At 30.2% G+C, this 15,792-nt stretch overlaps 2 protein-coding genes across 2 annotated transcripts in view; one reads left to right on the top strand and one right to left on the bottom strand.

Annotated features, from left to right (window-relative positions):
* Positions 1-15,792, top strand: part of LOC148629506 (uncharacterized) — a 204,880-nt gene that overhangs the window by 177,705 nt on the left and 11,383 nt on the right. The gene's annotated exons all lie outside the window — the stretch shown is intronic.
* The window catches only part of LOC148629504 (uncharacterized), a 41,657-nt gene continuing 27,125 nt past the window's right edge, over positions 1,261-15,792 (bottom strand). Inside the window, exons 11-27 of the mRNA XM_088575847.1 lie at positions 15,768-15,786; positions 15,337-15,430; positions 14,714-14,787; positions 14,387-14,464; positions 13,473-13,569; positions 13,133-13,208; positions 12,469-12,519; positions 11,639-11,698; positions 11,056-11,159; positions 10,457-10,543; positions 9,200-9,289; positions 7,559-7,630; positions 7,141-7,206; positions 6,138-6,207; positions 5,598-5,693; positions 2,970-3,046; positions 1,261-2,121 (exon numbers count right to left, since the gene is read on the bottom strand). Of these exons, the coding sequence (XP_088431973.1) occupies positions 1,938-2,121; positions 2,970-3,046; positions 5,598-5,693; positions 6,138-6,207; positions 7,141-7,206; positions 7,559-7,630; positions 9,200-9,289; positions 10,457-10,543; positions 11,056-11,159; positions 11,639-11,698; positions 12,469-12,519; positions 13,133-13,208; positions 13,473-13,569; positions 14,387-14,464; positions 14,714-14,787; positions 15,337-15,430; positions 15,768-15,786 (1,395 nt within the window). The 3' untranslated portion in view covers positions 1,261-1,937. The remainder of the gene's footprint in view (positions 2,122-2,969; positions 3,047-5,597; positions 5,694-6,137; positions 6,208-7,140; positions 7,207-7,558; positions 7,631-9,199; positions 9,290-10,456; positions 10,544-11,055; positions 11,160-11,638; positions 11,699-12,468; positions 12,520-13,132; positions 13,209-13,472; positions 13,570-14,386; positions 14,465-14,713; positions 14,788-15,336; positions 15,431-15,767; positions 15,787-15,792) is intronic.

Genomic DNA, 15,792 nt, shown 5'->3' with positions numbered 1-15,792 from the left:
CAGCAGCCATCAATAAATATTGCTGACAAACCAAAGACCATGGCATTGTCTGGAGATTTCATAGATGCTAGTCATCAGGGTCATTCCTTTAATCAAAAGTTTATCTGTTGTAGTTTTAATGATAAAAGCTGAAATGGTTTAAGATTGTCACATTTATCCTAAGTGACTACTAACTTTTAAATAAGTACCTCAGTACATGTAGTATTTTTTTTTGTTGCATCTTAAAGAGAGATAAATAATTTATTGGAATACTTAAAATGGCAAAGGGAAACTGGAACATATTTCACATGTTTCATGCTCAATCACAATAACCAAAATTTCACAAGAAAATGTGCAACTAAATTTGGTTGTAATCACATCAATAGTTTTAGAAGAGAACATTTCTTATTTGACTTAAAAAAAAAATATGCAGTCTTAAAATGGCATGGCACTGTTGTCCATAGACGCTTGATTGTTGTGCAATAAATTGAATATTAGGTGGTTAATCTTTATAAAATTTTATAACAAGGTTCCAAATCACCAAAAGAAGTTTGGAATAAATTTACACAGTTGTTGTCCCAACCATTTTTTGAATTAGAGGCAAGCATTTTATAATATTTAACTATAAAACTCCAGTAAAAGCATGAAAATGTTTGTAATGTTGTTCCAAAATGGTCTGACTGATATCTCTCACAATTTTCATGCCATAAGGGATCAAAGGGGACACACCCAAAGAATTGACTTTTTTAATTTTTGATCTGATTTCGAAATTATTTTTTTGTTATTTGACTTTTTATACAAATCCCTGTCTACTTATTACCGTAAATCAAATTACAGATTTTCTTATCTCTTATGGTTTTTGAGTTATAAGAGGCCAAAGGGCCTACATCCAAAAAAAATTTTAAATTTTAAATTTTGTGCTTTTTTGTGTCCAAACCAACTGTTGTTTCCATAATGAACTGTAAGTCCATATGCTTCAGTGTGTCCACTTGCCCCAAGAGTTAGACATGTTGCAGTTGTATCATGCTGAGCTCCAGGAAGCTCTTTATTCAAAGAAATGTTAAACAAAAAAAAATCAGACAACCACAGATTCATTGAGGTGACTATACCAAACATGGACCTTTGTCTGCAGATGATTACTATAAATTATACAGTTTGTTCCAGTTGAAGCACAGATTCACATTCCATCATTGGTTGGTGACATAACAGAAGTAGAATAAGTGAAAGTCGGTTTATACTTCTTAATGGAAAACAAGCCAAATAAGCTAGGCATCCAAATACTCAAACAGATAAAGTTTTTTTTAATTATAAAGATCACTCTATAAATACTAGTTCATCTATTAAAACATCTTTGTAAATAAAATACAACAAATATCACAAAATTTTCTTTCCACACATTCTCTATGAAATCAGAGAATGCATTGATATTTAAAGTTTAATTATGAATCTTTCATTTCATGCTTAACAAAGATTTAAACATTTATTTGAGAGTTAGAAGATAGTTCTTGAATCCATTTTGCTCTATTTTATCAAGGAATCCATTTTGCTCTATTTTATCAAGGAATCCATTTTGCTCTATTTTATCAAGGGATCCATTTTGCTCTATTTTATCATTTGACAAACATGCGATTTTTGTCACATTACTAAATAATTCAACAATTGCTTTGATGCAAACATGAAACTTCATCATCATAATGATATCAATCTTATCAAATTCTTTAAATTACTAGCACATTGACAGAAATGTGCTCTTCTTTAATGATAGAGAAACGAAGGTTTTCATTTATTTGTAAGACATGTTTTTTTTCATATAGAAATCATTAAGAATTTCTGAAGAGGATATATTTGTACTTGTTCCAAGAAATTCTATATACTTTCCTTTCCTATTGAATGTTTCAGCAACTGGTGATAGAATGTTTATATTAATTGAACACATAGGTATGAAAATAGTAAAGAAATCATTCCAGTGGTGGTACATCTAAATCATCAACAAAGTCTTCACTGTTAGGTCTTTCTTTCACAGGCTGTCTTATTTTAGAACCTAGTGGCGGAACAATTTTGTCCTTTTTATCTTCAACAATGTTCGCAATGTCTACTCCTTTATGAGCTTTCTTATCAACTTCTAGTCTTTCATGTGTCTTCCTGAAAGATAAAAAGTAGTTATACATCAGCGCTTTAGTCAATTAAATTAAACAAGAGAAAGATGATGGAAATCGAAATGATATTTGAAAGTAACATATAAAATGGGACATAAAAATCAATGAAAATAAACAGTTAGTAAAGTTAGGGGGAAAAAAGAATATGGAATTCTTAATAAAATCTAGATCCCATTAAGAATGTTATTACTGGTGAATTATCTTATATTTCTGAATATTAGTGTATTATACGAAAAACAAGTACTATCTTTAAAAATAAAGATGGCCGACACAGTAAAATTTGTTCCTTTTACTTATAATTTTCTACATTTCAATCGGGAAATAACACATGGCACACAATTTTAAGTTTCGATGCAGTTTTTTTCGAACGCCACTAAGTAATCAGTATTTGGCCAATTGGGAAACAGAATTGCAATCAGGTGACTTGCATTTCCATGGAAGAGCGTCTTTAAGGTCAAAGGGTAAAAAGTGAAACTATACCGACTGTGTCGGAAAAATATCAGTTTTGGAACTACCAGTAATGCTTCACTAAAATAAAATACTTGAACATAGTATATTATTTCAACTTCTTTTTTGCCTCAATACTGTTTTCTTTCTAGTATGTCAGAATCATTTTCCTGAAGAAATAGACCCTTTCGTGTTATCTGCAGGATAGCCAATGAGCATGCCTGGGTTATACTTATAAAGGTAGGCAGGCCTTTGGATAGAACATAAGAATTTTCCTCAATGATGCGTATATTAAGAATGCTCATCATCTTCCCTACAGTTAATGTGAAAGAGTCTATTGTTGAAATATCAACTGAGGTACATCGATTAAGGATGAAAAATTCTTACTTTTTCTCCTTCAGACTGTTCTCTTTATTTTCTTGGGTATCAACTATCACTTTCTTTATTTTCATTAATGGCTTAGCCTGAAATAACAAAGGATACATTGAATTGTACAATGATAGTATATACAAGCAGTACTTTACAGGTTTCAAATGAGTGAAAGTTGAAAATCGCAAAATATCAACTCAAGTTATTCAACATCATAACAAATGAGCCTCTGAAGTTGAAATTAAATAGAGTCAGTAGATGTTATGCTATATTCAACTTTCACAAGTTATAAAACTTTTTCTCTATGATTCCCTTGGAATATTTTGGCCACTTGACATCTGGTATCTGTCATGGCGGAAATTCTAGTGATCGTCTGTTTATGACATCACCAATGATGTTTGGATAACAACATTAGTAACATCACAACATCACTTTCCACATATCAGGTTTTATAAAAAATGATACACAATCGAGCAACAACCAATCAAACAGCATATTTTTCATATTACCAGTTTATATATCATTGTCCATGGTGTGAAATTGCAAATATCTAGCCATCCATGTGGTAGTTAAAACAACCAAATCATAGAAGAATGGTTATATCAATAGAAAATCACATGCCACAGAACTACCAAGGACAGTACATATACAAATATCTTAACATTATCAGTCCCGAAGGAAAGCATGAAAAATATAAGCAGAATGTAAAAGAACCTTAATGAGTGCGCTCTCATATCCCACGCGTCCCCATGTTGGATACTCAAGTAAATTGGTTTGTAAGAGAAATACATGTAGAAGGACCCCGATGAAAAAAGGAATAAGAGTGTTTTTTAGGCTTAAGACTTTTATCACTCCTACTCTCATTTCTCTCCATTGGCTACATGTCGGTTACTGTTGCCAATATAAAATTTTAATGTATGTTTTTAAATGTCTTTGTGGCAGTGCTCCATCCTATCTACAAGACCTGGTCCATGTCTATCAGCCTACATGGTCACTATGATCAGAGAACTGTTCATTACTCACTGAACCTTGCATCTGCACCAAAACTTATGGCGAGAGACGTTTCGATAAAGCAGCTGCTATTCTGTGGAATAACCTACCTGGTGCTCTCAGGAATGAACGATCGCTCTGTTGTTTTAAAAGAAGTCTTAAGACACACCTTTTTAGACTTGTATATCAAGATTTTTAACTGTCATTTAATTATTGAGTCTCAGATTTTTATTAGCTGTCTTTTAATATTGAGAATTTATTAACTGACTTTTACTATTGAGATATTTATTTACTGTCTATTTATATTGCTATGCATTTTTACAGTATGTTTTATTGCTTTTTATGCATTGTTCAATATTTGATTATATTTACTTCACATTTTTTGATTGCTACATGATTTTTTTTTCCATTTCATTAAGTTATAATTTCTGTTTGTTTCATTATTTTTAAGTTTGATAACAGATAATTTTTAACTTTCCATAAAATATCATTTTAAGTTTGTGTATATACTTTTAATATTTTATTTGGATGACTGATATAATTTTAAATCTTAAATTTTTTCGAATTTTTTATTTCCTTTATTGTTCACAATTTTATTTTACTGTAAATTAAGTATACTAGTTTCTGGGTTTATATGTATTTTCAATGTATGTTGTAAAGCACTTAGAGTATTTTATTAAAAATATATAATATGCTATAAAAGAACCTTGTAATAATAATAATAATAATCTTTAAACTAAAAAATCGCCTGAATATAGTTGAAATACTGCTGCTCGGGCGTTAAACCCCAACAATCAATCAATCAATTTCTAACTAAATTCTGTTACTCAGAATGGTAGTTTCAAACTCCAGACTGTGATTTCTTTGAGTTTTAATTAATCGAAAGTATGTATCATTGTAGCGGAACAAAACATACACTTGACCTGTAACTTATCATGGCGAACTTGTATACCAAAAATCATGTCATAATCTGCAAGCGTTTAGAAAAAAAAGTGTGAAAAAACGGTTATTTCTGTGAATTTAGCTAAGTTCAAGGCCCATAATTTTGGTAAAAATCATTGAAGCGGAATGAAAGTTAAACTTGATCTGTAACTTATCATGGTGAATTAATAGACCAAAAATCGTGTCAATATCTGCAAGCGTTTAGAAAAAAAGTCAGGAAAACTTTTTTTCTGTGAATTTTGCTAAGTTCAAGGCCCTAATTTCAGTAAAAATCATCAGATAGGAACGAAACGTAAACTTGACTTATAACATATCATGGTGAACTTATATACCAAAAATCATGTCAATATCTGCAAGTTTAAGAAAAAAAGTGCGGAAAACTGTTACTTTTGTGAATTTTGCTAAGTTCAAGCCCCATAATTTCCGTAAAAATCATCAGAGCGAAACGAAAGTTAAATTTGACCTGTAACTTATCATGGTGAACTTATAGACCAAAAATCATGTCAATATCAGCAAGCATTTAGAAAAAAAGTCCGGAAAACTGATGATGGACTGACGGAATGATGGCGCGATGGACGGACGGATGGGTCAAAAACATTATACCCTCGCAACTTCGTTGCATGGGGTATAATTATAAACACATCAAAACATGTAAAGGATACAAGTTTTACATCTACAGTTGATCAGAATATTGTAGTTAAGATTTAGTCTAACCTTTGGCATTGTTATCAGTAAATGTCCTGTGACCTGAGATCTCTTTGCAGAACTTGAATCAGCATTGATATCTTCTGTCATACATAATTGGAATATCTGCAGGTAAATACATGTAATAAAAAATATTAACTGCTATCAAAGAGAGATGTCTTGTTTGTGGTATGTGGTCTCTGTTATTCAATATTTTGATAGTGACTGTGGGGACATTTGCATGAAACATATATATAACTGTTATGTGGTGATGCTAATTCAACTGCATACCAAATATAATTGACCTAGCACAAGTGATTAAATTAAGAATGTGAAACATGTTATAATACATGTAATTAAGTTATTCCTCTTTACTTAATGCAAAGCAATATTATTTGCTTCTTTCATCAATAACGATATGTGCTTTAAACTGGATTCACATTGATGATTCAATAGTGGCAGCAACATTTAAAGTAATTGATAGGAACTTAAATGCCAAATATTTGATAAGATAAATGAAATTCTGTTGCAGTGACAAAATCTTCTTGTTAGACCTGATATATATATTACCTTTCCTTTCATTACAACTTTAACATAATTAGTCTGTACATCCACATCCAATAAAGATGTATCCATGTGTCTACAATTAAACATGCATATAGTATCAGTACAAATTAAATTTCCACGTTAATATTAATATTCAAAATTTTAATAGGTTAACAATGATTCCAGGTTAGCATAACCTTTTTTTATAGCACACCTTGTCAATGAAGGTCACAAGTTTGCAAAATACCATCATGTTTTGTTTAAATAAATGGACTAGATAAATTCATTTTTATGGCAAAAATATGATACATTTTGTCCACAGGGACTTGCATAAGATACATTAAATCATCAAATATTGTGCTAAAATGTAGTTTTCATGAATTTTTTTTACATTTCAATATCCATGGCCATACACTAAAAAATCACAAGTCTCATATGAACTGTAAACCCTGAGATTCTAGCTGGTGACAAATTATCAATTTTATGCAAGTACAACTGGAAAATATGGTAATGATGCTACCTCTAAAAACTTTCTGACTGTATTAAAGTGACCTTACAAATGTAAAACTCTGAAATTTTACTGGTCACATTACCAAAACATGTCAATTTGGCATAACCAAAACACTGCCTATCATAAACAAACACCCCTTTTTCTCACATTAAGAATACATGTAAAACACTTATTTAACCTCGTTCAAAGATTTGTAATGTCAGATTCAATGCCTTTTACAACATCATTAAAATTGATATGAAGTTGTTCAGTAGGAATCTATTTACTTTCCATGCTAGGAAAAACAGATAATAAATTCTCGAATAATCTGCAACTAAGACATGGACATCATATAATGTACAACCCAAAAAATTAAATTTGAAAAAAATCAAATACATTTTTAAAAAAATTTTTAGAACAAGTTTAAGTCATATCTGAGGGAAGTGTCACATTTCATTAAGAATTTTAAATTTGAAAGAAACCATATTTTTTCACCATAAAAATAATACTCTGCACTACAGTCTACTAGATACTTACTTGAATACAGCTAAATCAAGCAGGAATTTGTTATTTTCTTCATCATCTGTCAGGGTAAAATCTACTCTGTTGTAAAAAATTACAAATTAAATAGCACTTACAAATCTATAACAACCAATCAAGAATTACACTAATGTTTATTCTTATTTTCTTTAATGAATTATGAAAGAAATTACACAGGTTAATTTCAGAAAAAGTAGTTTCTGAATATGAAAGTTCAAATTATCTTACAACATATAGACTCAATAAGATACACCAAATGCTAAAGTTTTAATTATAGAAGAAGCTGTAATAAATAATTTTTATAAATCTGAATTAATACAAGTTCTATTACTAGAAAGAGTCATAAATAAACATGAACTACATTCTAAAATGTATCCTAAATTTATCTGTATTTTTAAAAGAAAAAAAAACTTACTTTGGTTCATTTACATTCAAAGGTCTCCCATCATCAGCAAAAAGTCTTCTTGGAGCCTTTTCTTCTTTTACTCTGTAGAAATAACAGTCAACAATAATCTATACAGATAAATTTGAACAATGAGCTATAAATAGAAAAGACTCTCTCAGTATCATATAGTTTAATGTACCATTTGTTTCATTAATTAAATTAAATTTAATTAAATGCCCTTTTGTATCAAAAATGTATTCTCCTTGACTTTTTATGGTTAGATTTTTCCTAAACTGATAAATCATATACCCTCAGGCTAGTAAAAAGACTACATACAAATTTAGTACATGTATATTGTATATTGTATATAAGAACCACATGTTTTATTTTGATTGGAAGTGATGTTATCCATGTAAACTAGAGGCTCAAGAGAGCCTGAATCGCTCACCTTGTTAACCATTTGCTTATTTGAAAAACTTGAGGAATAAGACAGGCTATGTTAAAATCAACTAAAATTATTCATAGCATTTTCATGACCTGAACCAGAATTTTGCTGAAGCAACAATTTTTGAATTTTTTCAAAACCTGTCTTATGACCCCTAAGTTCCATTTTTAGTATAGGCAGCCATATCTATTCAAGGGTTAAAAATCACAACAGTCATTTTGAGCACAATGCACCACTAAAGTACTATTATGCTTATTTTCATTCAATGATCTTAAATGGTTTTAGAGACGAAGATTTTCAAAGTTGTACATCTGAAAAAAAAAACAACATAAAAACTGTTTCAGGGGTCGTAACGTCTACATTAGTCAATGAATGGTTTTGAAAATTTCTGCATAGGTCCTTCTCATGATGCTAAATAATTTTACCCGATGCCAGAAATTTGCTTAAGTTAATGGTTTTGAGTTATTTGCGAAAAACTGCCATCTGACCCCTATGTTCTATTTTTAGGAACGGCAGCCATGTTTTTTTCATGAATCAACAATTCCATCTGTCAATTTATGTGGGATACCTTAAGGAACATATATGTCAACTTTCATTAAATTCGGTGCAATGGATTTTGAGGAGATTTTCAAAGTTGCACATGTGAAAATACAAAAAAAACTGTTTCAGGGGCCGTAACTCCTACATCAGTTGACCAATCGTTTTGAAATTTTGGCATAGGTCCATCTCATGATGCTGAACAATATTATTTTTGTGCCAAAAATTTGCTAAAGGCAACGGTTTTTGAGTTATTTGCAAAAAACTGCAATCTGACCCCTATGCTCTATTTTTAGTAACAGTGGCCATGTTTTTTGATGGATCAAAAATCCCAACATTCATTTTGTGCAGAACACCCTAAGAAACAATCATACCAAGTTTAAAACCTGTCAGTCCAGTAGTTTCAGAGGAGACGATTTTTTAAAATTTGTACACGACGACAACAACGACGGATGCCAAGTGATGGCATAAGTTCACTTAGTCTTAGGCACAAGTAACAGAATCTGCAACTTTAGCTTGTCCATTAAGAAATATCTCACATCTCAAGAAATTTCAATAATCAACTCGCTATTGTTGTAGATTCTATATTTCTAACATAATGCAATTTAAAGATTAACCCAGAAAATAATTCCTATAAATCATTTCAAAAGATCCTACAGCAAGGTATCATCATAAAAAATATAACATACTCTTTGTTTTCACGTCTTTTCTTTTCTTCCATGTGTTGATGAACTGCAATTCTAGATTCAGGTGTGAACTCTGTCTTCTCTTCCCAAAATCTACAGTGAAAAATAGCAGGTTTTGTTTATGAACTGTGGACCATCAATTTATAACCTTTCCTGTTGTTAATTTTAATCTACTTTATATTCATGTAAGATACATTTTAGATACAAGATTAAATCATTGAAACAAACACATGTTAAACTAGAAAAACTGAGTAATGCTCACTAAATTGATACTTCAAACTCCCACAATTACATGCAATTTTAACCTCCAAACTGATTTGGATCAAAATCTAAGATAGGAGGTACACAATGGGAACAAGTAATAAAGATTCTGTGAAAGTTTCATCAAATTCCATTCAGTGGTGTGGAAGGAGTTACAAATAAGTGATGGGTACCCCCATGTTCCCATATTCATGTATGACAAATTGCATATTTTGATATGTGAAACCTCAAAATTAATTTGGATGAAAATCTTGAATAGAAGAATGGGAATATAAAGCTTCTATAAAAGTTGCATTAAATTCCATTCAGAGATTCACTGGTGCAAGTGGGTTTGGGATATAATAAAGTAAAAAGACCAAGCAACTTGAGGCAATATGTCCCCAACTGCCACAAAAAGTCTAAGTGCAAAAGTCCCATAACTTCTGTAAAACTCGTCAAATCAAAATGACCGCACAACATGATCAAGTACAAATGGTGACTAACAATCAAACATAATTTGAACAAAATCTGTCAAGTGGTTTCCCAGGAGTTGTGTTCACAAATGTAACAGGACATATAGATGCACAGATGGACAGTGGTATTTTATGTTCCCTTCTGTGTAGCAGTAGGAGACAATAAAATTCCTATTATATAACAGGACAGTGTCCATATCAAAGAACATTAAAATTCACTTCATGTGATTACAAAGAGTAATCAAGGGAACCAAGGTTATAGAAGCAGACATACACAACAAAGAACACAAAGTAACCAAAATCATACATACAAAGTAACAAAAGCAAATGAGGAACTCGGACTCCACTTAAAACTGGGAGCATGGACCAGGTGCACCAGTAGGGTAAGCGTCCTCTGTTTTTCTAGAAACACCCGCCGAGTTGCTCATAAAAAGTCAAGTCCGGGGTAGACAAACAAGGAAAGGAAAACTATGACCCGTTGAATAAATCAGTTTTCATGGTGCAGTTGGACACACCATATACCAAAGTCAGTGTAACACAAACATACTCTTTCTCTTCTTTTTCCATTTTCTTTTGTTCAACCTCTTCATCCTCATCTGAGCTGCCATCTTTACACTCTACAATTTTCTTGTCACTAAAATGATTAATTATAAAATCAATACTAAAATTTTTAGAACAAATGCAGTAAAAAGCCAATTTACAATTTTTTTTAAAAATAATTAGGGACAGTAAACTACAGTATTCATCAAAAGAATGATTCTCTTTTCAGCTTATATAATTTTTCTTGATTTGTCCAAATTTCATTTGTTTGTTAAGCTTTTAATCTGTTAATATGAATAATACATCCAAGTTTTAAAAGGAATTTTTTTTAATTTGTGTCTCCATTGAATTATTAAGGCAGGAAGATGATACACTATGAACAGCAGTGCTTTTATAATAAGTATTGGTCAAATATCCATGTTCTTACATTCATGTATTTGGACTGATAAAAGAAAAATGCCTCATAAACAATATAACATCAAACATAACTGTCATGGTAAACATAGAAATTTCACAATCATCTCTCATTGGTTCATTTTAATATGAAAAGAAAATTGTAACTCAGTTTAAATTTTAAAACTTTGACTATAAAATTTATTTTCTGACCTTTCATTAATATCTGTGTACCATCTCCCATCAAAACCAGGCTTCTTCTCTTTTTGCTCTTTCTTCTTATCTTCTTTTTGTCTTGCTTCATCTTTTTGTCTTTTCTATATAAAGAGAAAGTTAGCTGACAACAATAAGAAACTGCTCTTCTGTCTGTATGCAGGAAGTCCAGGGACAAGATTTATATGAGTGTACATTGATTTTCTCTATCTTTTCATATATTGAAACAGGAAGTTAATATTGGCAGCATCCAAAATGTGATGGTATACCGGTAATAGTTGTTTGAAGGTATAAGAATATCAAAATGTTTATTAGCAATTCAACATTTTACTTAGAAAAGACTGTAACTGAAATAGAAAATAAGTGCTGTATCTTGTCCTCCAGTGGTTCATTCTTTTAATATTGCCATATCTAATTTAATTTACATGCCGACTTCAAATTCTTTCATTAAAGTTAAAAGTATTGAAATGAAATATGGAGTTCACACCTGACTTTATAAATATATTGATTAAAATGTTTTGGAGAATTTTCTTTATGGTTTTAAGTGGATATTGATATTGTTGCTATACCGACTCATATTTACCCTTTTCTTTTTATACTCCTCCTGTTGCCTGATGATTTTATTTCTCAATTCTGTGTAGTCCTAAAACATTACAATAAATCCATGCATTTGCAGATGTATATATAACATAATCCCAAACAGTTGTATCAGAAATTACTTATTGTCCTAAAACTGTATAAAGAATAAATGCAATATTCAAAGTTTGTTTGTTCCTTCTGAAATCTTAATTTGAAATTTCTTAAATAAATTAGAGATTATTTTTTGTTATTCTTTAAATGAAAGTTTTTTTTTATCTAAGTATATGAATAAGCATGATCTTTTATGGTTCTTTTTACTGATTGATAACAACTGTAAAAATTGAAATATCAGACATTCATAGACCAAGCTCTAGTGTTGGGTTATATGGTGAAAAAAATTGGACTTTCCATCAATAACAAAATATTTTTTTCCAAACTGAAATCAAGGATAATCATAGTGAAATAGAAATCCAATGTTTATGTAGATATTACAAGCGGTACAGAGAGGAAGCAATGAAATCATACACAAATCAAGAGTAATATACAGACTGCACAACAGATCTAGAAGCAAAAACCTTGTACACTAGTAAGTAACCTCAGTTTTTCTACACACAATAACCAAGTTATTCATTGGGTATGCTGATTAGAAACAACTTCTGATAGAAATTGATAAATAACGGGTGTTTGTAAAGTTTATTACCAGAACTTAACATCACATGAATCATTATATTATCTACAAAACTAACTTAACAAAATGGTCCAGAAAAAAATAACATGAAGTCCATAAGAGTTATGTTTATAAAGTTACCAAATGTCTTCTTTACCATAACATACCTGATTAGCAACTATTCTCTCTGATTTTTCAACTGCTTGACCATCTAATAGCTGAAAGAATGATATTCAAAACATCAAACCATTGATGCAGGACTTATAAAAAATTATATATAATTGTTTAATGGAACAGTTATGCACAATAATATTCATATCACTTTAATTTAAAAAGTTAAGCTTCAACTGTCCAATTTTACCTGTATATTACATTCACATATATTTATGATTGTAAACACTAGGCCATAAGTTTGGAACCTAAGTTTTTAGATAAAAAGTGTGTTCAACAATATCTATTATTGATCACTTGACAAATAATTGTAAATGACAATATAACTTGTATCTTTAATCAAAAATTTTGCAAAAGACTTTGAAATAGGAATACAATCTCAGGTTAAAATGTGTCCATTAGTATTTATATTTATATGCAATAACATTAATGTAAAATAAAATATCACACTGAGAATGACTAAAAACTTAGTAGTCCTTTTCTAATGACCAAGTGTACATGTGGTACAGTCTAAAGAATTATACTTTAAAATGTGATATTTTCTATTGACATTCAGGAATTAAACATTCCTTGTAAATGTCTTACTGGAATGAGATTAATGGTACATGGCCCAATATAATCCCAATATATAAACAGTCTATACATTTATGGCACCATTACCTCAAGTCTTGGTAAAGTTGCAATAACATACTGTCTGTAACCATCATATTCTGCACAAGGATTTCCTGTCAAGTATCTGTGAAAGGTAAATCATGTAAAAAAATTTAAAAAAATTATGGAATAAATTGAATTTAGAGAGAATGTCTGAGCAACTACTTGGAAAGAAAGTCTATGAACATTTTTTTCTTATGTTTTTGAAGACATTTCTACACGAAAAGCAACCATTAAATAACAAACTTAGTAGAAAAGGTACTGAATTTTTATACAGGGTATTATTTAAAAAATACTAGTAATTGCTACAAATAAAAAGAACATGGGCTTCTGTTTAAGCTATACTTACAACTCTCTGAAGTGTGGAAGATCCTTCAAATGTTCTATACTTGTCAACTCTCCAACAAAATTAACTGTTAAATCAAGTTTTTGTAATGATTCACAATCTGAAATAAAAATAAATCATTGGTAAGTTCATGAAACAAATACTTAATTCTGAATATGAATTATTTTACACTACATCTGTAATGTGAACTGAAACAGTCACTGACATTTTACTGAGCTACATGTTGGTCCTAGGAACAGAATCCTTGGTATCTTTTACCAGTTATAAGTATGTGACAAATGTTTTATTCTGAAATAAAGTAATAAAATCCATTAGTAGGTTATTGTCCTGTATTTTTATGACACATTATGAAACCTTCCTTATGAAATATGCATGTACTTTGGTACTTTGGTACAACAAAACTATGACTAAAAGAACAGGTTGTTGTGATTAATAGATATAAAGTCGGATAAAAAAAGAGGAATTACTTAAGAGTTGGGTTCAATATAGATTAATTGTGGTTTTACATCCCATTGCAGTCATTTTATGCATCTCATGAGAATGCTTGATCATTCAAACTTTTGTTATGCTTTTAACATACTGTGCTGAAATTTGATTGTACTAGTTCACATAAGAAACAGTTAGCAGGTAGGTATGTCATTCAAACCAGACACATTATTTTGACTTTAAGCCTATCAGCTGTCTCTCTATCTCCAATATAGCACAAGCTTGGTGGAAAAGCAATGGCTACCTATTATATTTTTAAATAAACTTTCAGATGTTATTTGACAGGGGTCACAACCTCCCACAGTTCAATAGATTACCATGTAACTATGGTTAAAATAATCCAATAAGGTTTGAACTTTAAAAGTACACCACGTAAAAACTAAATACAAATTAACCAATATATATTTCTTTTTATCAACCATTTTACTTACTTGATAGATTTTCAATTATCTCTACATTATTCAGTGCTAAATTCAGATATTCCAGCTTCTTCAGTTTTCCAACATTTTCTGAAATGTAAACATTGTAACAGCACAAATTTCAATTGTCTTTAAAGAACTTGTTAACAAAAAAAACTTACTTATTGCTGGTACTAGTAAGTAAATTTATTGCCTTTTTATGGAACTTCTACCAAATGTGAAAAAAAAAAAAATATTGATAACCTTATTTTACTACATTCTAAATAAAACGAAAACCACTAAACTTACCATACATGTTTCTGTGTTAAGAAACAGACCAACAAAGGAATAATAACTCACCGATTCTAGGAATAAGGTTACTTTGTAAATACAAAATTCTTAGTTCTCTGCACCATCTACCTATATGTTCTATTCTGTAAAAAAAAAAAACATTCAATACATTTTTAACAAAATAAAAAGAGAGATAATAGTGAAATATGTGTGTTATTTAAAATTTGTTACAGCTACATATACTTTTAAACTTTAAAAGACTTAATGATTGTATTTTTATTGCAGCCGAATATCAGCTGTTTTCCCTGGAGACTTTCAAAACTTGAGTTACGGCATAATTCCTTTATATTTGTTAATATCACAAAAAATGTATAAAATAATTACTTTTTGCCCAATATTGTGGTTTGCTAAACAATTGCTCAGCCAACTGAAATATGTTACATGCTAATAGACACCATTTTGAATTTCATTATCTGTTCATTTATAATTCGTCTAATTTTTCGTATAAAACTGCTTCCACAGACTACATTAAAATTTTCACAAAAATTGAAATAAAAGTTTTTTTTATTATATTTGTTCTAGACAAGACTCATATCCTGTTAATTATATTTTTTTTAAATCCCTGATAAAACTGAATATTTTGGATAATTTCAGAACACCACTTGTACAAACATAGATAACTTTAACCATACTTTTCTATATCCTGTTGATGTAAAGAAACTTCCTCTAAAGTTGATATTTCAAGGTTGTTGTGTTCAGCTCTCTTTCTGATCAATGTCTCTGTAACTATTAACACAGGGATACATTTAGATATTAATCATGTTCTTACATGACACTAGCTCACAGAAGCAATAGCCCACAGGTAGGCATCCCACCACACTTGGACACATTACTCTAACTTAGAGGCAACCAGTTATCACTCTATCCTTGAATACTAAATGTTTGGCTGAGAAGTGACTACCATTTTTAAAGTCTTTGTACGTTCGGTGCCGTGTAATGAATATTATAGATTAAATACTACAATTACAAATCATGTGACATGAGAATGGAGAACAAAATTTAAATGAAAGTAGCACATGTCTTTTTTTTTTCAGAAATAATCATTAAGCAACATTAAACTTACTTCGAACCATTGTGATATACTATAT

This window comes from Perna viridis, chromosome 1 (assembly GCF_037379345.1).
Source record: "Perna viridis isolate PV_CMFRI_1.1 ecotype Kerala chromosome 1, ASM3737934v1, whole genome shotgun sequence".
NCBI lineage: Eukaryota > Metazoa > Mollusca > Bivalvia > Mytilida > Mytilidae > Perna > Perna viridis.
This window is presented reverse-complemented; position numbering and strand designations above follow the sequence as displayed.